We start from the raw sequence: 27202 nt of genomic DNA on the forward strand, positions 1-27202 counted from the left end.
GCAGCAAGAACCTTTGGAGTGCATTTCTTTTTCGGGGGTATTGGGATTAGAGGAGTTTGTGGTTTTGTAATATCTTCATTAGGAGCAAGTGGAGGATCTTCAATATACACTCCTGCTGTTTTTTTTCTTGATACTGGTTTCTGTTGGTTAATTTAAACATATCCATCAAATACAGTTAGCGGATATGTTTTATTCGCGATTTAAAACTACAAGGCTTGAATGTAGCACTTTTAAAGACTTACTTGAGAATGGCTTGATAAACCAGCTGGGCCAGCCAGTCTGAGCGAGTCTAATTGATTTTCACAAAAATGATTTCTTTGGATAGATGCCATTCCGTGACTTGACGCATCCAGTGATCCTCCATAGCCCCCCATTTCAAAAGCCTTGGCATTTTTTCGTCGGCGACGCAACTGTATCATTTTCCCTTTGGTTGTCTCTTTTTCAAGCGTTTTATCTACCTGCTCTAAAATACTAAGGATTTCTTGTGGTGTGCGAATTTCTTTACGCAAAGTGTGTAGGGTCTGGGAATGCTGTTTTATGGCTGCGGTATTTGTGACTTGTTTCTCGCCTGCGAGAATTAAACCGTGACTATTTGATGAGCTGTGAGTACGACAAAGTGGTGCAGTAATAGTAGATGATTGCACAAGCTCTGAACAAAGCTCGTGTGTATTTAAAATAGCTCCCTCTTGTTGCATAACTGGAATTCCAGCAATGTAAGACGTTCTATTTGCTACTCTTTGTCGATATCTGCGTGCCGAGTCAATAGATTGAAGTAATAGTACGCGTAAGCTATGAATTGTTGTAAACGATGGCCCAAAAAATCGTTGAACAAGACCATCAGGCAAGGCACTGTATCAAGAGAATAGTATATATTGAAATGTGCAGATCAGATTGTTAAAATAACTACTAGTTTTTAATTGTATCAAACGATTGTCAGCAGACTTGCCTTTGCTCAAGTAGATCGACTACGGCTAGATGATCTGGCTCTGATTCATTGTGTTCAATTACATACCTTAGTCTTTTAAGAGCAATCTATCCATCCCATCAAACCACGTCAGGTTTACAAACACCCAACAAAAACATACTTTTAGTTTAGTTTTTGAATCATACCTGTTCAATTCGATACCGATCCAAATTAGTCCGAGCAGTTTGTACCTTGATATAACTCAAAGGTATATATGTTAGTGGTTTTGGAAGCAATTCAACTGATTCGTCAGTTTTGGAGTGGCTCTGTCCATAAAAGTGTGTTCTTTCGCTTTTGCACGACTCGGTGGTTCCCAGCATGGTATACTGTTTATCGATCGATTTATCATTGTCTAGCCCAGACACAGAGCTTACATAACTCCGCCTTGACCCATTTTGAGTCGATGACGGTCTAAAATAATAAAGTATAAATTGAATTGTGGTTGAAATCTACGAGTCAAGATAGAATAAGCTTGATAAACTGATTTGGTATTTTACCTTGATCCGCGCTCAATACAAAATTCGTGTTCTGAGCCTTTGCGCATCATGAGAGAGGGGTTGCCAGGAATGCTTTCAAATTGCTGCATAATGTGTTCTAAAATTGAATACAGTTTTAAAATAGCATGAATAAATGCTGAACATGTAACATAGAATTCTAGAATCTAGCCCACCAAACGTGCGTCATTCTTACCTATATCCTGTTGGATTGAGATTCAGTTATTATAGCTCAGATGGTTAAACAACAGGGTATTGAACGGATGATTTCAAACTTGGGTTAAAATATGGCTTAAACGTTACCTGAACGGGTGTAGCTTGAATTCGAGCTATTCGAGATTTACTTGCTGATCCACATCGTGAAGTGAGTGTTGATCCTGAGCCTGACCGATGCAATCCGGTTTGTTCATCCCTACGTAAAATACCTGTTTTTGCAGGTTTAGGTTCGAATGAATCATGTACTACACTTTCGTCATTGGTATGGATTTTGAAATGGGGAGCAGATGACACGATTGTCAAGTCAGCATTGTGTTGAGTTGGGTGCAAATCATATGGAGTGTAAATCAATGTATCATGCTGTAATGGGACTTGAAAAGACACTTTACGATCTAGTTTATTATTCATGAACCATTGAAAATATCATGTTTAGTCGGGTTCAGACTCGGCATATAAATCAATAGTTTCAGTTGTCAGGTTTAGTTGGTGTTAATACAGAAAACAATGCATTACAGAAATAAGATCACTAGTAGTAATCAGTATTGTACTGCTGATGATTCAACTTTGTATAGATAAATACAATGTATATTAAACTGATACCTATTGCTGCGCGAAAGCCACCTGGATCCATACCACGATGTGAATGAAGTGGTTTGCAAGGAGCATAGTCGTGATGCCCGTTTGTTACTGGACGATACTTTTCAACCGACTCTGCATCGAAAAGGAGGGGTGATGGTGAGCGAGTAGATCTAGTAGTCTGTGCTGGTTTGACTTTTATCTTGGGGTGTATACTGGGAATGGTTGGTGAGAGCTGATTTGGAGCTGGTTTGGCTTTGAATGATTTTTCAGGTGGATGCGGTGGGGAATTTTGTGTATTGATTGAATTGGATTCTGGCATATATTCATCATGCTGAAAGGTTTGCAACTCTTTTGGAAACTCAGTGGCTGGGACTGCCAGACTATCTTGCAATATATCTGGAACAGATGCATTGAATGAAGGGTTAGTATCGCTTTGGGTATCTTCCATTCGCGTGCTGTTTATTGGATAACATTAGATTACGCGAATTTTTCAGCCGTATTCACGTAAAATGGAATACTTTCTTGTAGTGACTGTCATTTTTGCTTAGAAATAGGTAATGTTACGTTTTCCTACTACACATTGACTACTTTTTCAATAAACACAGGATTCATCATATGATACACCATCAAACTATGACTTTGAACTGAAATGGTTCATTTTCGGCATAATCATATATTGTACAATTTCCAGATACCGAGTTCAACTGCTGCCAAGAAAACTACAAAACTCATTCTTGTGTGTTCTAAAATCTGATATTTTGATGGAGATTGGCACCCATCGTTTCATGAGATTGGCTGTAATAAATACTGCCTTTAAACAGGTTAATAATGGCATAATCAAATATGCAATGTATCAATTACAGCCATTACGGTTCACTAAAATATGGATACAGGGATGAACAATTATATTTTTGTAAATGCATCTTGATTTGATTTAGGTTCATTTGAATTGACGAGCAAGATTTGAATGGTAAATAACGGAAATGTTGCAAATATAAAATCGGAGCAGTGATGATTGAAAGATCAAGTCAAAGATGGGATTGTAACAGGGTTGGATAAATGATCTGATACAGCAATGAATACAATGCGCAAAAGTCAGATAAAAACAGTATAGCGATTGAGGTGAAGATGGATGTAATTGAGAGCAATTAAGTATCATGAGAACAGATAAAGCAGAGTCTATAGTAACCATATGGGGGAATCAGATAAAAAGAGGTTATGCATAGCTCTTTCAAAATGTAGTATAGTATAGTAAAAGACATCAAACAGCACTGCCCACATCACTGATGTCATGGAATGATTTAGCGCTGAAGGTTGGTATGATCCTCGACAGCCTGAGAGGTTTGAGACAAACGTCTCCCCTTTTCAGCTTCGAGCTTATTGTACAGCAAGCTCATGGCTTTTCTGTTGGCTTCGTCAGTTCCAACAATGGTAATTTCGCGATCGTTGCGTCCGCTGACCTGTTCGGCAACGTGGAGTTTAGCACCAGAAAGACGACGAATCTGGGTGATGTGGGATCCACCTTTCCCCATAAGACACCCAATCATATCTGACTGTACAGTCATTACACACGTTCGAGTGTCAGGATTTTCGGTAGAGGAAGCGGGTGCTCCACCAAATGTAGATCCCGACATTGCACGAATACTATTTGATGAAACAGAGGAATTATTGCTAGAATGACGTCGGCCAATCGCTATATGTGAGAAATCACGAGGCTCACGGTACTCGCGCTGAGAACGGTCAGTAGAACCATTGGTCAAGCTATTACGACCTGTAGAACGAGAGGTAGAGATGATGGCGGATGAGGAAAAGGGAGAACTATCGTATCTAAGAGAGTTTTGGGGATCATAAGGGATGATTCCGGCAGCACGCTCATTGTCGCTTTTCATACACACACCAATGTGGTAAATGGCAATATGGCTGGACATTATAGCAAGTTTTAAATATAGTATCAACAGATGATATCAAAAAATAAATTGATAAAAGTACTGGTTGGTTAAAAACGAGAAATTCTGAGTAGTACCATTACAAAATGTAAAGCCAGTTTACTCTTATCAAAGCAAAAACTTACATGGCATCAACAAGACCATAGATTTCAACAACACGCTCAGTTGATTGAGGCATCATCTCTTTTGAGACAACAATTTTTGCACCCGAGGCTTCTTGAATCTCACGGATTTTTGCTCCGGCCTTACCAATGATGGATCCAATAAGCTGGTGAGCGACAAGAAGACGAATAGCGGTAGATTCTTCGGTACTATCCAAATTGCCGTTGCTGGTGATAGTCTGTGTGCTCTCAAGAAGGTTTTTGGCAATAAGTGCATATGCCTATTGGAGATGCAAGTTTATAAATTGCAAGGTTTCACGGTTCAATCATAGCTTGTATTAGTTACAAACCCTACTAGATCAGATTTCAAAGCAGTCAAATACTAGATATGATTTCAATACGATCCTGCAATTGGAAAGCAATGAAAGGATTTTCAAATAAGCAAAACAGTTTTTTGGCTTTAGTAGTATGGGGAATTGGATGCGCAGTCCATTTGGCTGTAGAATAAGATCGACCAACAAAAACAGTAATGGTGTAGCATTCCCCCCAACAGAATCCACCACTACTATGCATGACACGATCACACCAACCACAGGCGGGAAGCAACCCTAGAGTAGTACCAATCACATGATTCAAGGTCTGGGATCTTTCGTATAGTGCAAGACGACGTATATAGAAAGACGGATGTGTTTCTAAACGCATCGTCTTGTAGTATACAAGACTAGGGTTCAAATAAAATGCTAAACCAGCATACAAGTCGATCCGTTTCAACGAGGGCCATGCGTGTGTTTGACTACAACCAGAGGACTTCAAGATCCATCTTCAGTATAGATCATACTTGAATTAGTCGCCAGCAATAGGTTTGCGCCACAGTCCAGCACACTTTAGAATAAAATGAGCCAGACATCTGGGTCAAGTGGATCATTAAGCATCATTGCATATCTGGTGCTGATCAACCATTACATTGCACTACATGAATGTGTCAAAGTGTAGATGTTACCTTGGCGACATTGGGCAGTGGTCCAACAACAGTGAGGATTCGCTCCGAGACACTTGGAACCACTTTGCTAACGCCCACCTTGACCGAAGCGATCTGACGGACATTGGCGACACTGGCACCACCTTTGCCAATCACAACACCTGCTTCCTTTGTCGATACCAATGAGCGCAAGGTCATTTCAGGAACGGTTTCTGCAGCATCGGTCTCGTCCATGTCGGTATAGGCACCAGCTGAATCATGCGCAACAGGGTCTACAGTGACCAGTCCTGATACGGGCAGTGGGGATCCAGTAGTGGATGGAGCAGTTGCAATCATACCACTAGCGGGGACTGATTTAGATACAGTAGCTTTGCTATTCACAGACATGGTGGTCATGCTATGGATGATGGGTGATAGTTGGGACATTTGTTTATTGGATGGAGTGATGGTTGAAGTAGGAATAATGATTCGAGTTGGTTGTGAATGTCCAAAAAACATTTTTTTTTTGTCGGGTCTGAAACACTATCTTGCTGTCCAGCCTCGAATGGTTTTTTGCCAAAGCCTTTTGTTTGCTAGATCTGGTATTTACTACATGGTTGAAAATAGTTTATTCTATCCAGTTATACTACCTAACCTGTCCTTGGCTGCTTTTAAAATTTACAAAAACACACTATCCGATTCCATGCATCAACAAGTCGAATAAAATAAAACTTGTATTTATCTCGCAGCCATTGCTCTGGAATAAACAATGGCTAAATATTCGTTGTTTTCTACTACAGATTGATTGCACCGTCTCTAAAAGCTCGGTTGTATCCTAATATCAGATACGTTCGCGTTTTATCCAGAGATTATACATTTCAATACAATTGTTTTATGCCAATCACCCAATTTTTGTACAAAAATAATCATGAGAACCAGTAGGCTTTAACGAGTTTATACGACTCAATGCTGCCCAGTATATTAGCACCCATCATTTCATAAAACTGGCTGTTTATGTTGACACTCTTGTTTATTGGTTCATTTTACGTGAATACGACTGTAAACCAGTAGCTTTGAACGAATATTATTAGTGTATGAAAAATGCAAAATCAGGGAGCCGAGACAATCAAAAAATTGCCAAAAATGAAGTTTAATTTTCATCATCCAAAAGTCCATCATTGGTTACAGAAGCATCCACCAGCCTCTTTGAATCGCTTAGCAACAAGTCGTGTCTGATATGTCTTTGTGAACCGACTCATGTCTCCGTTATGGCAGTTGTAGTAACAGTTTAGAATGGGCCTGAGACATTGAGTAATCCATGTCTTGCATCCGCCAGAAACTAAAGATGACATGGACGAGCGACGCTCCAATACCCACTTGAGTATAGGCTCTTCCTCGACAACATTGATAAGAATTTCAATTTGTTCAGGAACTGTCACTGACGGGCTAGCAAACTTGACCATAGCAATCTTACGCTTTGGACAATCGTTTTTGAGTTTGGGCGTTGTCGTTGGGAGCGAGCGCTGTTGGTGCGGTGAATACAAGTGGGTCGGCATAGGGGAACCTCCTGGTCCCAGGTTGGATGGCAGTCTTGAATCGTGTGGTTGATGTATTGACCGTGGTTGTACAGAATTAGATGTGTTTGAAGTTGTTGATACAGCCGAGTCATGTCGTTGATAGCGATGCATGTTGTGATTCTGACTATACTGTGGATAGTTTGTAGTCGTTGGTGATTCCGAGATTTTTTGGAGATGATAATGGTTAGAGTTATGATTAGCATGATAGTTGGGGCCTGGATGGTTAGGACTAGATTCATATTCTTGTACAGGAGCATATATAGGAGACGAGCTAAAAGTCGATCTACAGATTGAAGATGATTGCTTGGAATGATTGGCTAAATCAGTGCCAGAAATTTGGTAGGCTGGATTGAACCTATTCGTCAACCCATTTTCTCTCATAGGCGTATCGGCATTAGGATGGTGCGATCCAACCGACTGCTGGGTAGAGTGGCCAACTGGAGTTCCTCTACGATGATTCATCCTTTCTATTGCATCATCTGTAGAAACCAAGAGCGATGAAATCGCAGGGATGCTGGATGGAGACGAAGAGCGTTTGTCTAGATCTGACAAGTTGGCATTGGTACCAGAAGTATTAGCAGACTGGAGGGGGTTATAGCGGATACTAGGCAAGCGCTTTGGGCTACTTGGAGTAGGAAAGCAATTGGCATCGCTAGAATATGTCATATGACCCAATCCATTTGATGCTCTTCTTGGCTGTGGTTGAGAATATGTCAGGGATGGCTGAGAAGACGGTGAGGTGCGAGCATAAGGGTGGTATTCGGGCGATCTACGTCGCACTTTGAACAAACCGCTAGAACTATCCATGCGCTGTTTGTCAAACTGATAGGACCCTGTTTGATGTGTGCGTTGTGGTAATGCACCTTGCGAGGCACTGTGCTGAGAAATTATGGGTGGAAGGGTATGTGTAGTGGGAGATTCAGCGCATGCATCTACGATGGGTGCTAAAGCAATGGAAGAATTAGCACGACTGGACGCATCAAGGCTGGTATTAGACATGGCGATAGGTCTATCAAAAAACGTAGTATCAAACATTAGATATTCAGTTAGTTTAAAGGCAGTTGTCGAGTGATGCACAATCCAAACACTGAAAAGATAGAGTAGCAACTGCAGGTGAGCAAATGGGAAAGCAGTATGGTATAGGATTGCTTGAAAGCAGAAATGCAAAGCAGTCATAGCTGATAAAAAATGCCAAGTATTTGGCACCATTGAATCTCATAGCAACCCGTCGAGATCCAAACAATGCTAACATGGACAATCCACAAAGGTGCTCAATCGAGCATGTGCACTAAAATCCAGCCCAAATCAGGCTCTTGCTGTTTGGATGGTAGACAGCAGATGACATGTATTTAAATGATCACCATCCACTGATATTTGCATCTTGTGAAAATAAATGGTAGCATACCACTGCACTCTAAAGGGTAGGGAGCGTAGGATAAAGCATATGCGGCAAACAACAAATTACCTTTGCTTTGCAAGACCTGTAAGAACCTGCTTCATGGATAGTTGCACCTGCTGCATATTGGCAAAAAGAACAGACACGTCAGGCTCCTCACTTGAACGAGCTAGTTTGCACAGAAACCTCCATCCATCAGTCATACGCTGAGCCATCATATCGGCCTCGCTTAATGAGTACTGAGGAGGTGGAGTTGGCCACGCAGGACAATCCGAGTGCATTTCCAAACTCGACAGTGTATGTGTCTGATATGTAGGACCTCGGATAGGCATACTAGTAGCTTGGGTTGTCAACGCACTAGTGCTGCTGATAGGGGGTACCGATTTGGAGTTAGAGCGCAGTTCCCTGATATTGCTATTGGTGTAATCAAAAGAGTCGGTAGGAATTTGGTTTATAACCGTAGAAGCGTCAGCAAGTGAAGATGACCGCGATTGATTGTGATGCAAATGAGATCTGTCGTGAGCAAGTTGCCTAGAAAGTGAGCTAGAGTTGCAGTTGAAACCTTCAGTCTTATTCAGCGACTCTTCTCTTTTATAACCTGCTTCTGTATGCATATGTTGATCAGCTGGAGCTGGAGTAGGCGGTAACAGAGGCGGGTAGTTGCGATAAAACACTGGATGCTGAATTCGATTATCAGTAGAACCTTCAACAGCATGCCCATGCGGCCCAGACAACGAGGCACGCGCACACTCAAGCTGCACCGTGTGCAAATGACCTGTGCCTGACGCATTAGTAGTCGAGTTAGCAGGTGTTCCAGCACGTGGTGACACTTCACTTTTGGGGTTTGATAGTAGATGCGGGTCGTCATGGCTTGAACCAACGGGTTCTATCGACTGCCCTGGCATGTCAATGCAGACAGATGAAGCTGGAGAGACTGGATCCGCTTTGGAGGGTTGAACTGGAGAGGTCGGATCAGCTTTGGGGAGTTGAAGTGGAGAGGCTAGAATAGTGGACGAATGCCCAGCAGAGGCTTGCATAAGATGGGTTGCAGCGTCAATCATGGCCAAGGTATCAGGATTGCAATCGGATGACGAAGAGGAGTCGAGGGCATCAGTCATAGTAACAGTAGTAATAGTAGAGAGAGTAGTCATGGATAAGGTAGCTCAAGGCGTGTGGCAGTTCTATTGCCTATGTAAATACTCTTAATAATATCTCTATCAACACTATTTTAAGGTCGATAAGGATGAATAACACGGGAATAGTCTCTCGTTATATTGATAGGCGTTAAAAGGACGGCAGGACTTGATCTTACACAATAGATAACAGCGCTGCTGTGCTCCGTACTGACGTGCAGTAGGGCTATTTGTACAATCAATCGTGTGGCAGATGATATGCAAAAAAACAAGGGAAATGTATAGGCTGATGCAGCCCTAATGTTTGGTGTAATAGTATTGGTAGGGATTCATCACTATAGGGAGGGTGTATCTCGTATTGAATAATAGCCGCTACCCTGCCGCTGAAAGCACACTACTGATGGTGAAAAAAACTTGACTCAAGGGCCTAAATAACTTGGTAGGGATTACATATGGCTTTGGTGACATTGTAGAGGGTGGCAAAGCTAAAGGATTACTAGCAGGATGAAGGGCTAAAAACTCATTGGCAGGTTGGCTATGTGAGCAGAGTTTGATAAACAAAGGCTTGTGTGGGGTTGAATGTTGAACATTGCACTGAGGCTTCCTTATTTTCTCAAAGAGCTTGCTTGCTGGTTGGTAATTATAGCTACACAAGCTCAACCCAATCGGCTACTGTTTGTTGCAGAGCACCTAAATGGAGTCTGCATACGCCTCTTGGGCACTATGGTATGGGTGCACTTTGTTTTAAAGCTAGCCATTAATATTCATTCAAAAAAAATGATCTTGATAGTCTGTCCAAAAGACCAAGCGATAGGGCGTGTATACAATATTAGGCTTGACAAGCAGACTGGTTGCAAAATCTGCTGAGCCAAAAAGCCAGAATCAAGAAATGCCATAGCTCGACAAAAATACACGTAGCTTTTCAATTATCTGAATGATATTGCAACAGTCATACCAGTCTTTTCACCATAAAATAGTCTAGACTACAAAAAAGCAGATCGACATCAAAGACGCCGGAACATCTGCAAGGAATATCAACTTTGCATGCTATACTTGGACACTTGAATTTCGGTAGTGCGTAAACGGCACACTGGCTGCAGAAAAGCCAGATATCTGACTTGATGATGAAAGGGAGTTGCAAAGATCAAGCAAGGTCTTTGCTTAGTACGGAGGATTGTAATAGCATTTGAATTAGCAGCCGCATTACTGATTGAACACCCTGAATAGAAAGCTGATTTCAAACGCCTTCTATTGTTTGCTACTCGTTCAAATCTACAAAAAGCACCATCTCTACCAATGATTTATTTTCATCACCCTTTTTTAAAAAAGGGTGATAAAGCCCTGAGCAGCGCAGTGACAGTAATAATGGCTACACTCACAGATCGATTGCGGAGCACTGTAGTAGCAGGGTTATATTGAAATTAAAAGGCACAGCATGTTTTAATCTACAGCCGGTATGTCCTAAAATCAAATTTTTTGCGGTATATTACGAATGGTAGCTTCAAATGCTAAATCACGTTTCCATGTCAACATTGTTTTGCACATGCTATTGAAATGTTTGAATAGTTTGGCAAGCCGTAATAAGCATGGTTTTGAAGCTTTTGGCAGCATATCTGGGTTTCCGCACCTATCATCTGTTTACTGTGCACAAAGACTTGATTGGTCAAAAACCGTTTGTATACACTATCGCGATGTAGCAAATACCGTTTGGACTCCCTGTTATCTGGTGAAAAATAAACCTTGGAATTGCTTCATGTTGTTTGGACTAGAACCAGTCAATTTTTTTAAAGCAATTCATCTTCAAATGTGATCAGCAACCGGTACATATTATACCTTTTTTTTCTTTTGGCTATGCTAAAATTTGGACTGGTATAAGTTTAGTCTGATGTTGAACCATGCATATGTTTATGGGTCTTCAATGCCAACACTATCCAGCTCTACTAGTAGCCAATGCAAGCCTCTGTTCAAATGATTAGGCACTAGATCATGCCACCATAACTGAAAACAACTATTGTAATATGTATAATCTCTGTAGCCTTGATAAACTTGCCTACTTGGTTCTATTTGGCTTATTTTTTGTTGGATAATGCATGATCTGGTTGTTCAAATTTCTACCGAAACCTTGTCATGCATCCCTTGAAAAAGTTGACAAAATCACCAGTGGAAAAATACTCCTGAAATAAGCCAATCACTCAGCCATGGATCAATTATGACAAGTTCAATAAAAGCAATTCCTAATCCGGAAAATCCAGGTTTGGGTTCGTTTTATAGCTAGCGACAAACAGCATGAGAATGGAGATGATAAATTATCACCATCAGTGTATCATGTATTTGAAAAGTACTTGCATAAAATCCATCCAATCACACTTTTGGGTTGCTCTCATGGTAACGCTCTTTTGTAAATATCGGTAGATTGTTCATTTGCTGATTTGAATGACAAAAGCATCTATCAGTCGTATTTTCTGTGCCGCAGCAGTAACCTGACTTTCTTGACACGATCAGTTTGCTGAATGGTCTGCTGACGTCTCAATTGAATATAGGACGGCATCCCTCATTTGGTCTAGGCGCGACTGGTTGCTAAGCTTAGTGCTGGTCTTGTGCTCTGACGCAAAGGCTTCAGCGCTCCACCTATATACAATCTGTACACTAGAGAAACAATTGTGCAATTTTACAAACGGAAAATTCATGTTTTTGAAATGATGCAACAGTTGTTTGTTTGATGCCATCAGAATGGCTTCAAAGCATGATGAAGTTGGGTTGTTGGAATATAAACATTTCTGCATTCTCATTCCTATTGTTGATAACGTCGAGCAACTCGAGTTGCAATTTATTCTTGAATAGCTGTGATAATATATTATTTGGATTCATCTGCTTTTTTTCTGGCAAGGTATCTGTCTCGTGCACTCTGTACTTGGATATCAGATACTTTGGACGCTGCCATCACTTCTAATCGAGCCTTGTTTTGCTCCGCCTCTTCAGCAGCCTCCTGCTTTTTCTGCTCCTGTTGCTGCAATGATGCCTTGGCCGATCTGTTGGCTTGTTCTCGAGCGCGCTGAGCACGAACTCGTTGTGCTCTTTGCTCTGCATCTCGAGATTGTTTAGCCTTTAGTTCGAGCTCCTTGCGTTCTTCGCTTTCCTTTCTTTCGAGTTCAATTTGCTTTAATGTCTTGACAGTCAGATTAAGTCCTCCAGCGAGTAGTTGTCGTTTGTCTACAATTTCATCAAAGTCGTTCATAATAATATTACCCGACTCGAGAATCTGTCGCTGTCGCTCACGTTCTAGTCGTTCTGTTTCCAAAGCTTCGTCCAACAATGTCAGCTTGTGTTTTCCCGTATCGTCATTGATATTTTGTGCAGCCAACGCAGCAATCTTGGCAAGATCTACAGCATCTGCTTCTTGTCTTTCCAGAATATTCTTGTAGAATCCAGTCATATCACGATTGTTGGCTTCAGTTTCTAAATATCATATTTATGAGTCATGGATATTGAACATTGTTTAGAATACTAGCAAATGCAAGTGTAAACATTGGTGCATGCCGAGAGAATGAAACAGTCGGTAAAGTACAAGCACTAGCAGATCAGCACAGTCCAAATACAACCTTCTTTACGCTTTTCCTCCTCTTCAATCTTGCGAAGCTCTTCCTTGCGCTGCAAGTAAGCCTCGGTGACAAACATATCCTTTTCGCCAAACTTGTCTCCATCCTCCTCTCTCTCTCGCTGGATCTTACGCTCTTCTGCTCTTTCAAGTTCAATCTTGCGTTTTGAGGATGCAGATAGCAAGGCCTCAATATATCTTGGCTGTTGCAGATCAAAAGTATTAGCTTTTAATCAAAAGTGACAGGGTTGACCAGGAATCGAGTACATTTAAAATGCTCTGGTGATGATTAATCAACTGCATCTTACTGCAAGTCAGATACAGACATGCTTCAAGTGATCATGAATAAACACTACCTTTTTTCGAATTGAGTCGTCATTGGCACCATCTCTCTGTCGTTGCTTAATCAAGCTAGCTTCTTTTAGATAATCATATGCAGTGTCATAGTCAAACAGAGTGGGATCGGATTCTTTTGCCAATTGCTCTGCTATTTCAACTGCAGCTACTTGTTTTGCCTGAATGGCCCGTAGCTCGGCATTTACTCGCTGCTGCTCCAGTTTGCTAGCTAGTCGATTGCGCTCTCTCTCTTCTGCAGCTGCTATTCGTGTGGCATCGGCTCCGTTATCTAATCTATCATGACTGTTGGAGCCAACAGAGTCAAAATCCTGAATGGTTGTAATGGTTGCTGATGTATCGTTCTGTTCTTCGTCCGAGTCTCGCTCCTGGCCAGCAAGTGGGTTGGCTACTTTCTTGCGACCCAGAGTAAAGGAGAGTTTCCCTCCAGATACAGCTAATGGCTTGGATGTCTTGGACACATTAAGTCCAAACTGGAGCGGCTTGCCACTCATTTGTTGGAGTAGAGATGATTGCAACAGAGCTGGGTAAATCAAAACTAAAAACGAATCTAAATACTAGACTCTATTGTCAAAACTAGCCATAGCTTTAGGCTAATTGTCGGTGCCCACAAAGACAATGGACTGCCTAATCAACTCAATATATTTTTTACAGCCATATTCACGTAAATGAAACACTAGAGGCAAGTATAATAAACAGCCAGTCTCATAATGATTGGTCAGTTTACTGGTCAATATCGTGTCCTCTAAACTCTGATTGACTGGTATGAAAAAAATAACTGTATTACTGAGATGTACGATCTTGTTTACTTAAACTAGAGCGCGAATGTATCCGTGTTTTTAAGATACAACAGAGATGAATTTGTAGACACAACGGCCGAATCAAATCGCTGGACTGAAATTGATGAATCTGGTAATCGTACAATATATGCTTATGCCAAAAAAGAATAATTTGATTGTATGCATCATATGACGAATATTGTTTATTGAACAAGCAATCATTTTGTAGCAAGCGCAGCAGATGTCACGTATACTGAATCAAAGCAAGTCGGTACAAAATAAATATAAAGGTGATTCACTCTACATGAATATGGCTGTAATGAGAGTCCAAATGCAATTTGTGCTGGGTACGTAGTTGTCTGACATTTGGCTCGGCCGATAGAAACAGCCACATTTACGGGTATACTTGTTTGATGACGTATTGATACAGCTTCATTCACAAAAAGGTATAAAAGGGAGCAAAAAGCGTATATAAAATCGATTTCGGTACTTTCAAAGCTTAAGCAGCCATCTAATTGCAGTCTCAAAGTGCTAAACTAGAGCTATCATGTCAGATATTGACAATTTACCTGCATCAATTGTTGTTTCAGAGCAACCTCAAAATTCAGTCACAGCTCTCAAAAATGATTCCAGCGAAAAACAGAACACTTTAGGCATGACTACCACTTCAGAGCCCTTAGTAGTCCCTGCTACTGCCGCCAAAAAAAGCATGTCTTTCAGTCCTTGTACATTTATTACATTAGAGTGGTTGACACCTCTTATGTTTTTGGGTGCAAAACAGCCATTGCTGTCCAAGGTATGTCTGTTTTTAAATAATTATATTAACACCGCTTTAATGCAACTCACTTGTTGTCGAGCATCACGTTGACTTTCCACCTAAATGTTGAGCTGATTATTGATAAAATCGAAAATTGACATTCCTCGACCCTGAGTTTGTGACTCGACTGATTTATTTTTTGGCTTGTTACAAAAACCAATCAGAAATGGCCTGCTTAGCTCGATACCCCTATGATCTATTTAAAGCTGAAGTATCTAATCGACTCATCATTTTTATTGCAATGTTTGATTTAAATTTATTTGCAGGATTTACTCACGCTCAACAGTCACGACCAAGCGGAGATTGTGTCACATCATTTAGATGAATTTTGGGTCGAGTATAGAGCTTGGATGGCAGACTCTGAAAAGGCCACAAAAAAACATCCAAGTCTTTTTTGGGGTGTGTTTAGAAAATACATGGCCTCTATTCTCACTGCCATTTTTTGCCAAAGCGTGTCCATTGCGTGCTCACTGAGTGTTCCGACATTCGTCCAGCAGGTCATTTATTTCTTAATCCCACAATACCCGCGCTCCATGTTGATTATTCAAAGCGGTGCTGGATTGGCATTCACGCTATTTGCTTTACAGATTGGTTCCAGTATCTTTCGTGCCACAAGCGACCAAATCATACGTCGTACTGAAATCAACATCCGAACCATTATCATTTGTGCCATCTATGAAAAGACTCTCAAGCTTTCCGGACAATCTAGCATCAAATTTACTCAGGGAAAAATTCTTAATCTTATCAATGTTGATGCTGAAAAGATTGCTCAGGCTATTCAAGGTGTTGCCGGGGTATACGCCACTCCTATCCAAATTGCTGTCGCCATTTACCTTCTTGGACAGCTACTTGGCTACTCAGTTTGGGCAGGTGCAGGTGCCCTGTTTTTCGCACTTTTAATCCAAGGTGGCATGATTGGCTTTTTTGTCAAGTACCAAAGACTGTTTCTTGATTTTGGCGATAAGCGACTCAAAGCGCTCCGCGAAATGCTTTATGGTATCAAGATCATCAAGTTCCGTGCTCTCGAGGAGTTTTTCTTTGATCGCATCACAACTATTCGAAATGGGCAGATCAAAGCACTTAAAAACTATTACATTGTACAAGTTTTTTTCGTTGGTATCATCCAAGTTATTCCTGTTTTAATGCCAATTGTCGCTTTCATTGCATTTTCTCTTTCCAATGGATCCATCACTGCACCTATTATTTTCCCTGCTCTGTCGCTCTTTAATATTTTGTTTCAGCCATTGTTGGTCTTGCCTGGCTCGTTGGCATCGGTGGTTCTTGCCAAGGTATCGTGGGATCGTATCCGTGATTTTATACTTGCTGAAGAGGCCGAGCCTCGCGTAGAATCTACTTTTGAAAACACTCCAGACGCACCCAAGGATGCTGCAATTCAATTATCAAACGCTAGTTTTAGATGGGAATTTCAAAAAACAGATGCCAAGCATCTCAAAGACGAAGCAGATGCCAAAGTTGCCAAATTGGCAGAGAAAAAACAGAAAAATACCGAAAAACGTCGTAAATTTCTGGGTAAAAAATCCGACACTGACAAAAAAGCTGACGAGGATATTGTTAAAGATGCTCCATCTACACATCCCGACTATGATCATTCAGCTACCAAGGAAGAAAATGCTCTTTTCCACCTTCGCCACATTACTACTTCAATCAAAAAAGGCTCGCTTGTTGCCATTGTTGGTCCAGTTGGTAGTGGCAAAAGTTCTTTTCTTTCTGGAATTATTGGTGAAATGCGTTGCATCGACGGTTCAATGAATATTTTTGGAACTCTTGCGTACTGTTCTCAACAGGCATGGATTCTTACCGAGACCATTCAGGGCAATATCCTCTTCAACAATTCGCTTGATAAGACTCGAATGGACGCAGTGATTGAAGCATCGTGTTTGACAAATGATCTGCAGCAATTTCCAGCTGGTAAAATGACCCAGATTGGCGAAAAAGGAGTCAACTTGTCTGGTGGTCAGAAAGCACGCGTTTCGTTGGCTCGCGCCATGTATCAAGATTGCGATACTTACTTGCTGGACGATCCAATCTCTGCCTTGGATGCGCATGTTGGTGCCGATGTGTTCAAGCTTTCCATCAAACAAATGCTCAAGGACAAAACTGTTATTCTTGTTACTCACCAACTGCATTTTCTTCCCGAGGTAGACCATGTGATTGTTATGGATAATGGTACAATTGCAGAACAAGGTAAATTCAAGGATCTTGTGGCCAAGGATGGTGTGCTGGCAAATATGATGAAACATTACAAGCTCGATGACGATGAAGACAAACCCATCGAATCAAAACTCAAGAAAACTGCAGCAGTTGTGGAAGATACCGGTGCAGATAAAAACGGCGACATTATTGTCGAGGAAGACCGCAATCTAGGTGCAGTTGAAGGAAAAACATACTGGAGTTACGTCGTGGCATGTGGTGGATACTCTTACCTAGTGGTAGTGGCCATTACTGCTATTTTGGCTCAGGCATCGCATCTGCTTACAGATCTATGGCTGTCTTGGTGGACTTCCAATATGTATCCAAATTTAACAGCCGATCAGTATCTTCGCATCTATACTGGGCTTGGTGGTATTCAAGTGTTCTTTTCTTTAGCTCTAAATGCAGCTATTCTTGTTGGAGGATATCGTTCTGCCCACTACTATCACTCTGCTGCTCTTAAACGTCTCATTGCTGCTCCTATGAGCTTTTTTGACTCGCAGCCAATTGGTCGTATTTTAAATCGAATGTCCAAGGATGTTGAAAGTATTGATCAAGCTATTTGGATTCTTCTTTTCTTGGCCATCATTTCTACAACTGGCTTGATTTCGATTGTTGTTCTTATGGCATATGTTTTGCCATATATGTTATGTAAGTCATTATTGCTTTATGTATGCCGCTTCTAACCCGTATATCATTGTGTATCTAATATTGTTTGAAATGCTGTAGTGATCGTGGTTCCTTTAATAGTCTTGTATTTCTATATAATAAAATACTATCAGAATGCTAATCGCGAACTGAAACGTCTCGAGTCTGTTCAACGATCTCCACTATATGCTCATATTTCAGAATCCCTTGCTGGTATTGCCACTGTCAAGGCATTCCGTGTTGAAAAGCGATTTGTTCAACGTCAACGCACTCTAATGGATCTAAGCAATACTCCTAGCATGTTAAAGCTTCTTGGTTCCGTATGGGTCAATATGCGAATTGAACTACTTGCCTCGATTGTGGTTCTTACTTTGGTCCTCATTGGCTCCTATTCAGACATTCATTCTTCTCAAATCGGCATTGCTTTGACGTATGCTATTGGCTTGACTGGGCTGATCAACTTGTTGTTGATGGCGTTTTCGCAACTTGATGCTGAGATGAATGCCGTTGAGCGACTGGATGTATATGGAAATGCTTTACCACAGGAAGCTCCGCGTTCGTATGATACAGATCCAGCATCAGATTCATGGCCCACAAAGGGTGCCATTACTATCAAGAACCTTGAGATTAGATACGAGTCTCGTCCAGACTTTGCTGTCATTAAAAATCTTTCTTTGAATATCCGACCTGGTGAAAAAATCGGAGTTGTAGGTCGTACCGGATCTGGTAAATCTACACTCATGACTACACTCTTTCGTATTATCGAACCTTCGCTTGGTAATATCGAGCTAGATGGCATTGATATCAGCAAACTTGGGCTTAAAACCCTTCGTAGTCGATTGCAAATTATTCCTCAAGAGCCAGTGCTTTTCACTGGCACGATTCGAGCAAATCTGGATGTAGAGTCCAAGTTTGAGGACGCAAGCATATGGGATGTGCTAGAGCGTATAGGCATCAAAGAGTATGTTACTGGTCTTCCCGAGAAACTCGAGGCTCCAGTTTCAGAAAATGGTGAAAATCTGTCAGTTGGTCAACGCCAACTCATTTCACTGGGCCGGGCTATTCTCATGCAACCGATTGTGCTGGTCATGGACGAGGCTACTGCTTCTGTTGATGCTGAGGCTGATAAGCTGATTCAGCAGAGTATCAAGACGCATTTCGCCCATGCTACTGTACTGAGTATTGCTCATCGACTCAATACCATTGTAGATTTTGATCGCGTGTTGGTGCTGCAGGATGGTGAAATGGTCGAGTTTGACTCACCACATATCTTATTGGGTCGATCTGAATCGCTGTTTTCACAGCTTGCAGATGCCACAGGTGCTGCCAATGCTCAACTACTTCGTGAAATTGCATCCAAGAAAGCTGCATCAAGCGCTCAAAAATAAACCAAGTTTCATACTTTCTAAAATATTTTTAGCTATAACATTTCAAATCGTATCAGTATGATGGAAATACTTGAAAAAATAACATTTATTCAAACTGTTCATCAATAGAGCATTCATAGTGAGGTGGGTTAGCAAATCTTCCAAAGGCTTGACAACCAACATTTGTTTTTTAAACAGGGTTCCTAAACTTTTGTAAACAACTCGACAGCTATTTTCAATCCAGATCTGCCCATTTGATCCAGTATTATTTCCAACTTGAACAGATTGTGCGCATTTCCAGTCATGTTCCACCGTCTAGTACTATTGACTATTTAAACAAAAATCAACCATGCACACTCTTGGAAAATGTCACATTCTTGCCACTATTTGAATTTGGAGCATCAGTGAATGTTAATAAAGAAGTAGAGCCACTACCACTAGCAGTCGTGCTTCCGTGCGATCCACCGCCAATAATATAAGGAGCAGCATCCGCACCTAAAGTTAGTGACGAGCTTGTTTTTGAATGGCCACCTATTTCAGAAACTCCAACATGTTCATCCTCTTTTTCCCAAAAAGGGTTTACGGAACGTAAACCATCAACACGACTTTGTTCCAGCGCGATGCGGAGTTGTTCAGCCTCTTGTGCTTCACGGTCAGTCTCCTCAAAGGTTATTAATGGAGTGGCCTCTTTTCCTGTGCGACTTTTATCAATAGCAGATTGTATCATTTGGCCCTCTAATGCTTCGTCATACACTCGGAATGCCTCGGTAAGTTTATTGTTACAATTGATCAGCGCATCTGTTTGAAAATATTGGTTAGTTGATCCAAAACTATACTCTACCATCTATATCAACTAAATACAAAATCATCAAACTCACTGATAGCAACTTCAGTAAGAACACCCTGCTGTAAAAACTGGTTTGTAGTTTGTCTGAGATTAATACAGTTGGTACGAAACTCCTATACAATTACCAAGATTAAAAATTGGGAATGATTAGTAAACACTAATAAGGTAAATACGTCCAAGTCAAAAATGAAGATATAGAACATGACATTGGTTCAACATACCTGAACAATCTGATTTGACACCAAAGGTTCATTTTCATCAGAGAAATTGACTGCCTCGGTCAACATGGATGCGTTACTTAGTACAATTTGTGCATGAGCATTATAGTCCATAATGACAACCTGGGGTTGCTGTGATACAAAAGAAGTTTGTCCAAGCTGATGATTTTGTTCAGAGTGCATAGTCGTCTGAGATGAGGTACGTGATGCCTGCAACATGCGACAAGTTTGCTGATCTGCAAGTGAGATCAGACCGGTCTCGGGAGTATCGAAAAAAATAAGCTCCAAATCATATCCACCCAATAGTCCTTTTTCAGATGCTCTGCTACGCAAAAGATGCAAATTTCTTTCGTATGCAGGACTTCCAGAGGAGGGCATCTGATCTACAATGGCAGCCAAAAGTGCTTTGCTTTCTGGTGCAAATCCTTTGCTAGTCCATATTTCAAACAGGCGATCAAGATTGCTGGAGTCGTAAAACCGGGCATAGAACGATGGCTGCTGATTTTCCAACATCCAGTACATTACATGCAAGACATATGTTTGTTGTACTAATTCAGAGAGTGGATTGATTAAAAAATAAGTATTACGATGCGATTATAAATGAATGTATTCGTCTATTAAGCATACCTGGTCCTTTTTCCAGACTTTCCAAAAGAGCTTTGACAACCGTGTCTGGTCTAAAAAGACGACAAATAATTCCATGAATGTTAGCAATGACCATTAAAAAGCTTAAACGTTTAGTTGGCAAGAATCAGCAATCCTTTATGGGTGTATTTTTCTACTAACAAAGAAAATAAATGCTATACACAGGATTGAAAGCTTAAAGAATGCTTTGGCACAATGGGTGATATCAAGTCAGTTTAGGAAATATTACCCTGAGCTGGAAGTGCATGCGATTGCCGCAGCCTGGCGAGTTTTTACCCAATCAACTCGAGTAAGCGATTCATCGGTAGCTTCGTCTAAAGTAATTGACATTCATGCATGTTGTTAGCAAGCCCTGTCCATGCAATGCATTCAGCTTTAAAATGAACGAGTTTATGATTGAAGATGAGCAGCTGGTTAAACATACCCAGCAACTGAGTAATCTCTTTTGATTTCCCCCTAAACCCTTTTAGTTTAGCTATAAATGTAGACTTCAAAGAAGCCTGCTTTCCCCCAGCCAAGTCGCTGCCAGAATTGCCAAATGAAACCATATCTTAGTTTACAAACTTGCAAGAAACTGCAATCCATTTTGACTGTCAAAACTCAAATGCACGTGATGTGCCCAGTTGTGGCACATTTGAAACTCGAGTGCAACATTGCATTCACAAAGTGAAACAAAAAGCGAATCTTGAATAATGGGAGACAAGTTGCTGTTTTGCTGTAATTGGCTTGAGAACTGTTGCTGTTCTCTTGAACGGAAGCATATTTGGGATACAGTAGAAGACTTTGTCCAGTCGTATCGACAGCACCAGAACAGTTGAATTCATTATCTGGCTTCAAACCCATTGATCATGCAATGCATAATTACCAAGTGGGAGAGACAGACTCAACTGTAGCTTGATTTTGAGAGTATCATTCAACAAACGTTGTTTATTGAACTGTGAATGTCTACTACGATCCATTTGTAGTAGGAAAGTGCAACAAATATTGTATAGTTAAAGCAGACTAGTCACTACAAGATAAGACATTCTATTAACATGAATACGGCTGTAAACCAGTTTTTAAAGCAATGTGGACTTTTTATTCTTCCATTGCAAGTTCAATACTGAAAGATGTGATTAGCCTTTTGCTTCAAGATTTGGATTCAAGTGTGGGGATCGATCTATAGTCTCGTATGCACGACTTTCTGGCCCATTTGTCAGTGTCTTGCTTAAAAAAGTTTTAGTTGCAATGGGACCCGTAGATAAGATGTCGGTATCGTTTGGCTTGAGTCGGTAAAAAAGAACATATCCAAATTTATACTAGATACACACGATTCAATCGTTAGGACATTAGTTTAAAGCATTAAGCAACACCCTTATGAAACAATAACATACATATCTAGAGTCAAACTCTGCCGGTTCAACAAGCTCGTCATCAAATTTAAACCATTTGTTCATCCGTTTGCATAATGCCACGTAGTGTCCAGAATCCGTGCTACCGTGATGATTACTTACGGCAAACAGCTCGTATCGCTTAAACTGCTCCATATCACACACACTAAACTGGCCCATCTCTAAATCGTCAAGTGGATAATCCACTCTTGACTCCAACTTGGCCCATGATTCAAGATGAGGATTGAAAACAAACCGCTTGAGATGCACAATCAATATCTTGGGGAGTTTCCAAAGGTCTAGCTTCTTTAAACCATTGGTGTGTTTCTTGCAATTCCCACAATACCACTCGTCAACCTCTTCCTCTTTAAGATGCTGTTTGATGCAGTCGTAAAATGAGATACTACGTGGAGATTCATCGTCGATACACCCCGATATCGGCTAATATCAGTCATTTTTGATAAAAATAATATTGTTTAAAAACTGCTGGATTCTTTACCAGCAAATCATACTTGTGACAAATACAGACGTTTAATCTGGACACATTCTCCCATCATCATGCTTGCAACATACCTTTTGAATTTTATCCAGATCCAATACCTTGCAAAAAAGATTGCAGTTTTTCCACAAAAGTGACACATGCTGCTCTCCACCTCCAAGGTATATCTTTTCAATCCCATCATGATCCTCATTATTATCCGAATGGATAGTAAAAAAAGGTTCTTCTATCTCCATTAGCACTTCCAGCGTTATCCCGCAAACCATTTGTCTGCAAAGTTGTGCAAATGAATCAAAATATTATTAAAAATCATCGTGTATACTCTTGTCTAATTGCAATACATCAGCCAAAATAACTGCACCATACCTGGAGTAAAGTTGCTTAAAAATGGCAATATATAATTCTCTGTGCGTATAAAGTGCCTTGGGAAGAGTTATAAGAATAGGAAATCCAACTGACTGATTACAGCCATGTTGTTCATCTCCATCGCTTGCTTTACTAGCACTGTCTTGATCTTCTAATGTAGTCACAAATTGTGATATACACAGGTAAGTTTGATCATACGGAACTTCGTAAATTATTATGCTTGGAGTTGTGTCAGCAAAAGAGAGATAGTCCTGCACTACACCGCTTAATTTATCAAGTTTATGAATCGTGTGTTGATCTTGGAGAAACCCACACATAAGCTAGAATAGTCAAAGGTTCAAAAACAAGCACAAATTAAAATTCAAAAGCCGCACGCAAATACGCTTCAAACACCCACATGTCAACAACTTACATTTTCAGTCTGAGTATTGTATGCTTTGGATATCTTCTCTAGTAAATCATCCATCGACATCAGCGCAGGCACAGAGAGACGATTCCAATGCGGGGGGTGGCCAAATGGCGTAAAATAGAAATGAAAATCAACATTAATCTGAGGAATCTCCATACTCAGATTCATAAAGGCGTCAAACTTGATAGATGATTTGCCACATGCTTTGCATTTGATCCGACTCTTGTATTGGCCTTGGAACATGTCAACAACGATCGAATCATTCCTTTTTGCATGAGCATCCCAGTAAATTGCGGCAACTTCTGTCGAACAAACGGAATCATCGAAATCGGGAAGTTCAATGCACGGCTTATGGAAAATGCGATTCACATCTGAGAATTTACATTCGGCGAATCACAGCGTAAATTAATACAACAGCTATTATAAATCAACAAGCATTTATAATAAAGTAAAGCATATGGCCAACAACAAAACACCACAGTACTATACCCTCATGAAGCTCATCCAATATAAAATTAAGAAATTCTTGTGCATCCTGCTGAGTATATGAATCATACAGTGCCCAACATTTTGATAAAGTTCTTTTCAATGCTTGTGGGAAAAAAGGGCGTGAGCATAAAGTCAAATCTTTGAGTAATTTTGCAAACATTTCTGCCATTTGCCCCTTGCTGTTGGAAAGCGGATTCTCTCGGTTGAGATGACTCATAAACGTTCCATCTAGAAACAGTGTAATAAAATAGGTATATAAATACAAGCCAATTAATTCATTCCTGGTGGCTAAAATGCTGAAATATAATACTATAAACTAAACTTTGCATATAAACAAGTAACCATGTGGAGTTTAGTAATGCATCAACATACCGATAAAATATGCTGAAAATTCAGGAATGCTTGCCAGACATTGAATGATATTAATAAAATAACAGTCCTAAATCAAAAACCACAAATACAGTAGCTATTCAGCATCTTCCAATTAAATATATCCATTACAAAACACTATAATGCAATAACACCCACCACTCCTTCGTTCAGTAGTCCACACCACACATTGGCTGAGATATTTGACATAGGTAGTTGAGATACCGATGAATTTTCGTTTAATGATGACGTAACAGCAAAATCCGGATCAGTTGAGTCTACTGTAGTTACACTAGATTGTGTATCTTTTATATCTACATAGAGCTGAGACATATATACAGGCGAAAGATGGCGTGATGATCGAGGTGAATCCTGTTTAAGTCGTATATGCAGATAAACACACACATGTCAAGATATGCAATGATAATATAATTGGTGAAAAATACTTTACCGATAAATCAGACAATTCATCCAAGTGCAACATAGCATCCGTTTCCTCGGCGATATTTTGCTTTAGTGTAGCATCGTTCATTTCAGCAAAAAGAGCTTCGTCAATCAATGATTCATTGTCAATTTGAACAGTTTCTGCAGTCTAAATACCCAATTAAAAATAAACAACCCAGCCGATACAGCGCATCGTAGAATAAAATCAAAATAGCTTACCATTGGTTGATTGTGAAAATCTACAAGTTCCATATCAATCTTTTTTGGATACGGCTCTGCAATGCTTTTAAATAAAGTCACCTCTATTTTATATCGGTTAACACACTTTTCGTACCTATCTTGAGCGATTGGCAACTCAATCATGATTTTCAAAGCCTTTTTCCATGCAGGAAACGTGATCATTGGATATCCATCAATAAATACCAACTTTGCGTCAGCTTCAGTTAAATTCTTGATATAGATACAAAAGACTAGCTTTTCTTCTGTTTGATAAAAGTCAGTTTTTGGTATGCTATTCAAAGAAAACATGCATATTCAATTATACAAAAAATCGTTAGTAAACGAAATGTATTGGCAGTTATAACGGGTTTAAGTTGACAGAATCAACAGCCAAAAATTGCAATTGTGACGAGTTGAATAGCTTGCCTGGTTAAATCTGGTACCAAATTTTTTGATTCACATGCGACTGTCTTGATGTCCTTAGAGTCCACATCTAGTTTACTATCGCGACGAAATAAAGAATCTTGAATAGAGCCTATCGCGACATGAGGTATACTGGTTTGAAAGCATATGGTGGATGTTTCTGGTCCAGCCATCATATGAGCATCAGCAGTAGATTCTGCACTGGGAAAATGTGCTGTATCAATGCTTTCCCCATTGGAAAGAGATTTTGGACTAGCTTCTTTAAACAGCTTGGCTGGTACTTTGCCATTGGTTGCGACAGCTCTCTGTAGATCTTTTATGGATGCTGCTATATTAGCGGCAATGCATGCCTTTTGTTCTTTTGCTGAAATATTGTATTGACTAAACAATTTAGGAAGCTCATCTTTGTACGTGGCTATAGGGGAAGTTGACAGATACGCTACAAGTGAAGCTATAGCTTCTTCAAAAGGTGGAATTGTAGTTGGCAGATCACTTGGTCGGCTGGTGGCATGTTTTTTTGGAATAGATGTAGACTCCCTTTCTCGCTCACTATTAGAATCAGTAGTCATTTCTGTTGATTGCTATTATGAAAATTCATACATGGTCCGACCAGTAGATGTTAGTACACTATTCTGCCATTGTATAAGTTGTGGTCTAAAAATAATTATACACCTGATATGAAATGACATATTTAAACTAACCTGCATTAGCTTCTTGCGTTTTTTATTTTGCTTCTGGCAAAGCTTGATTGAGTTTGAACTGGCAACAAGATTTTTGTTATCCCCAAGTAAATTAGTGCTGCGAGATGTATAAGCAGATGGAGTTTCATCATTAGCAGTTTTTTTCAAACCAGCATTTTTTTGTGTATTGGTATCACTTGCATCCGTATTTTGAGATTCTGCAGCAGCCACAGCATCGTAGATGGCAGCTGCGGCACCGGATTCCCGATAATCTTTGAGTGATTTGAGTGAAATTGCAGGTTTTTTTGGCGACAGAGATAATGAATCCATGCTTTCCACTGGAGATGTAGGCATATGGCAGTGTATCTTGAGTAGATTAGCTAAAATGCTGGGACGATCGCCAGACTTGAACTGAGCCACTTTGTTATTAGCTAAATCAAATCTCACTTTCCCTCTTGAAGATAGAGACGAATGGATCGAGTTGTTGGACGGTATATTTTTTGAGCCTTTCTTGCTATTGTTGCACTTTTTTTGGGCAAGTGATGCTGGACTTGGACTGATAGGAACAGGCGGAGGCTCAAGACAAGCAGAGTCTGTGGAAACGGACTTTACAAAGTGCTCTGATACTGTGCTAAGCTTCTGTTGGTCAAGGTTAAGCTCTTGAGTAGAAATAGTTTGTTGAGATAAAAGAGTTACACAAGCGTCAATAGTAGTGTCGCTGTCTGGAGTATCCACAGCAGCCGATGCTGGATTCTTTCTGTTAATAGGATGCCGTTTAGAATTAGTATAGTGGCCTTTGCCGTACTTTTTAGTCTTCATAGTCAATTGGCTACAAAAAACCTCCTGATAAGGCAGACAAGTGTATTGACTATGCACTCCTATTGGCTAGGACAGTTCCAACTCGTCGGAGTGTCGAATAATTTATTTGATTTTCCAGTAATTTTCGCTGCCGAAACAAAACTTGGGCCAAAATCTTGTTCATGGCAACAACTCCGATTACAAGTCACTGGTCGTCATCAGCAGCCAAACTCAACCATCAAGATAGTCTGAAAATGCATGAATCATTTTAGATATGCAACTGACCTGTAG

At 40.4% G+C, this 27202-nt stretch overlaps 7 protein-coding genes across 7 annotated transcripts; 1 reads left to right on the forward strand and 6 right to left on the reverse strand.

Moving 5' to 3' along the window:
• Positions 1 to 1544: 1544 nt before the first annotated feature.
• Positions 1545 to 2695, reverse strand: BATDEDRAFT_36533 (uncharacterized protein). Its single transcript, XM_006675832.1, has 4 exons — positions 2275 to 2695; positions 2188 to 2200; positions 1757 to 2066; positions 1545 to 1560 (listed from the first exon to the last, which is right to left on the reverse strand). The coding sequence occupies exons 1-3, from the start codon at positions 2570 to 2572 to the stop codon at positions 2060 to 2062; spliced, it is 318 nt and encodes a 105-aa protein (XP_006675895.1). The 5' UTR covers positions 2573 to 2695; the 3' UTR covers positions 1545 to 1560; positions 1757 to 2059.
• An 859-nt stretch (positions 2696 to 3554) lies between these two features.
• On the reverse strand, positions 3555 to 5513 carry BATDEDRAFT_8525 (uncharacterized protein; the record flags this gene model as incomplete). Its single annotated transcript, XM_006674954.1, has 4 exons — positions 3555 to 3946; positions 4004 to 4173; positions 4325 to 4581; positions 5301 to 5513. The coding sequence occupies 4 exons, from the start codon at positions 5511 to 5513 to the stop codon at positions 3555 to 3557; spliced, it is 1032 nt and encodes a 343-aa protein (XP_006675017.1).
• A 920-nt stretch (positions 5514 to 6433) lies between these two features.
• BATDEDRAFT_85296 (uncharacterized protein) lies at positions 6434 to 9382 on the reverse strand (the record flags this gene model as incomplete). The annotated part of the gene is made up of 2 exons (XM_006676347.1): positions 6434 to 7844; positions 8301 to 9382. 2 exons carry the CDS (start codon positions 9380 to 9382, stop codon positions 6434 to 6436), a joined length of 2493 nt encoding a protein of 830 aa, XP_006676410.1.
• Positions 9383 to 12218: 2836 nt separating this feature from the next.
• On the reverse strand, positions 12219 to 13807 carry BATDEDRAFT_85063 (uncharacterized protein; the record flags this gene model as incomplete). Its single annotated transcript, XM_006676348.1, has 3 exons — positions 12219 to 12820; positions 12964 to 13162; positions 13316 to 13807. 3 exons carry the CDS (start codon positions 13805 to 13807, stop codon positions 12219 to 12221), a joined length of 1293 nt encoding a protein of 430 aa, XP_006676411.1.
• Positions 13808 to 15442: 1635 nt separating this feature from the next.
• BATDEDRAFT_18633 (uncharacterized protein) lies at positions 15443 to 19174 on the forward strand (the record flags this gene model as incomplete). Its single annotated transcript, XM_006675132.1, has 3 exons — positions 15443 to 16319; positions 16524 to 17771; positions 17850 to 19174. The coding sequence occupies 3 exons, from the start codon at positions 15443 to 15445 to the stop codon at positions 19154 to 19156; spliced, it is 3432 nt and encodes a 1143-aa protein (XP_006675195.1). The 3' UTR covers positions 19157 to 19174.
• Positions 19175 to 19215: 41 nt separating this feature from the next.
• On the reverse strand, positions 19216 to 21393 carry BATDEDRAFT_34253 (uncharacterized protein; the record flags this gene model as incomplete). Its single annotated transcript, XM_006675740.1, has 6 exons — positions 19216 to 19933; positions 20014 to 20095; positions 20204 to 20748; positions 20828 to 20877; positions 21075 to 21159; positions 21270 to 21393. 6 exons carry the CDS (start codon positions 21391 to 21393, stop codon positions 19479 to 19481), a joined length of 1341 nt encoding a protein of 446 aa, XP_006675803.1. The 3' UTR covers positions 19216 to 19478.
• A 491-nt stretch (positions 21394 to 21884) lies between these two features.
• On the reverse strand, positions 21885 to 26932 carry BATDEDRAFT_85066 (uncharacterized protein; the record flags this gene model as incomplete). The annotated part of the gene is made up of 12 exons (XM_006676349.1): positions 21885 to 22143; positions 22219 to 22656; positions 22789 to 22984; positions 23081 to 23400; positions 23493 to 23860; positions 23979 to 24206; positions 24351 to 24417; positions 24507 to 24719; positions 24799 to 24939; positions 25011 to 25241; positions 25454 to 26014; positions 26135 to 26932. The coding sequence occupies 12 exons, from the start codon at positions 26930 to 26932 to the stop codon at positions 21961 to 21963; spliced, it is 3744 nt and encodes a 1247-aa protein (XP_006676412.1). The 3' UTR covers positions 21885 to 21960.
• Positions 26933 to 27202: the final 270 nt, after the last annotated feature.

Source organism: Batrachochytrium dendrobatidis, assembly GCF_000203795.2.
Source record: "Batrachochytrium dendrobatidis JAM81 unplaced genomic scaffold BATDEscaffold_1, whole genome shotgun sequence".
Classification (NCBI taxonomy): Eukaryota; Fungi; Chytridiomycota; class Chytridiomycetes; order Rhizophydiales; genus Batrachochytrium; species Batrachochytrium dendrobatidis.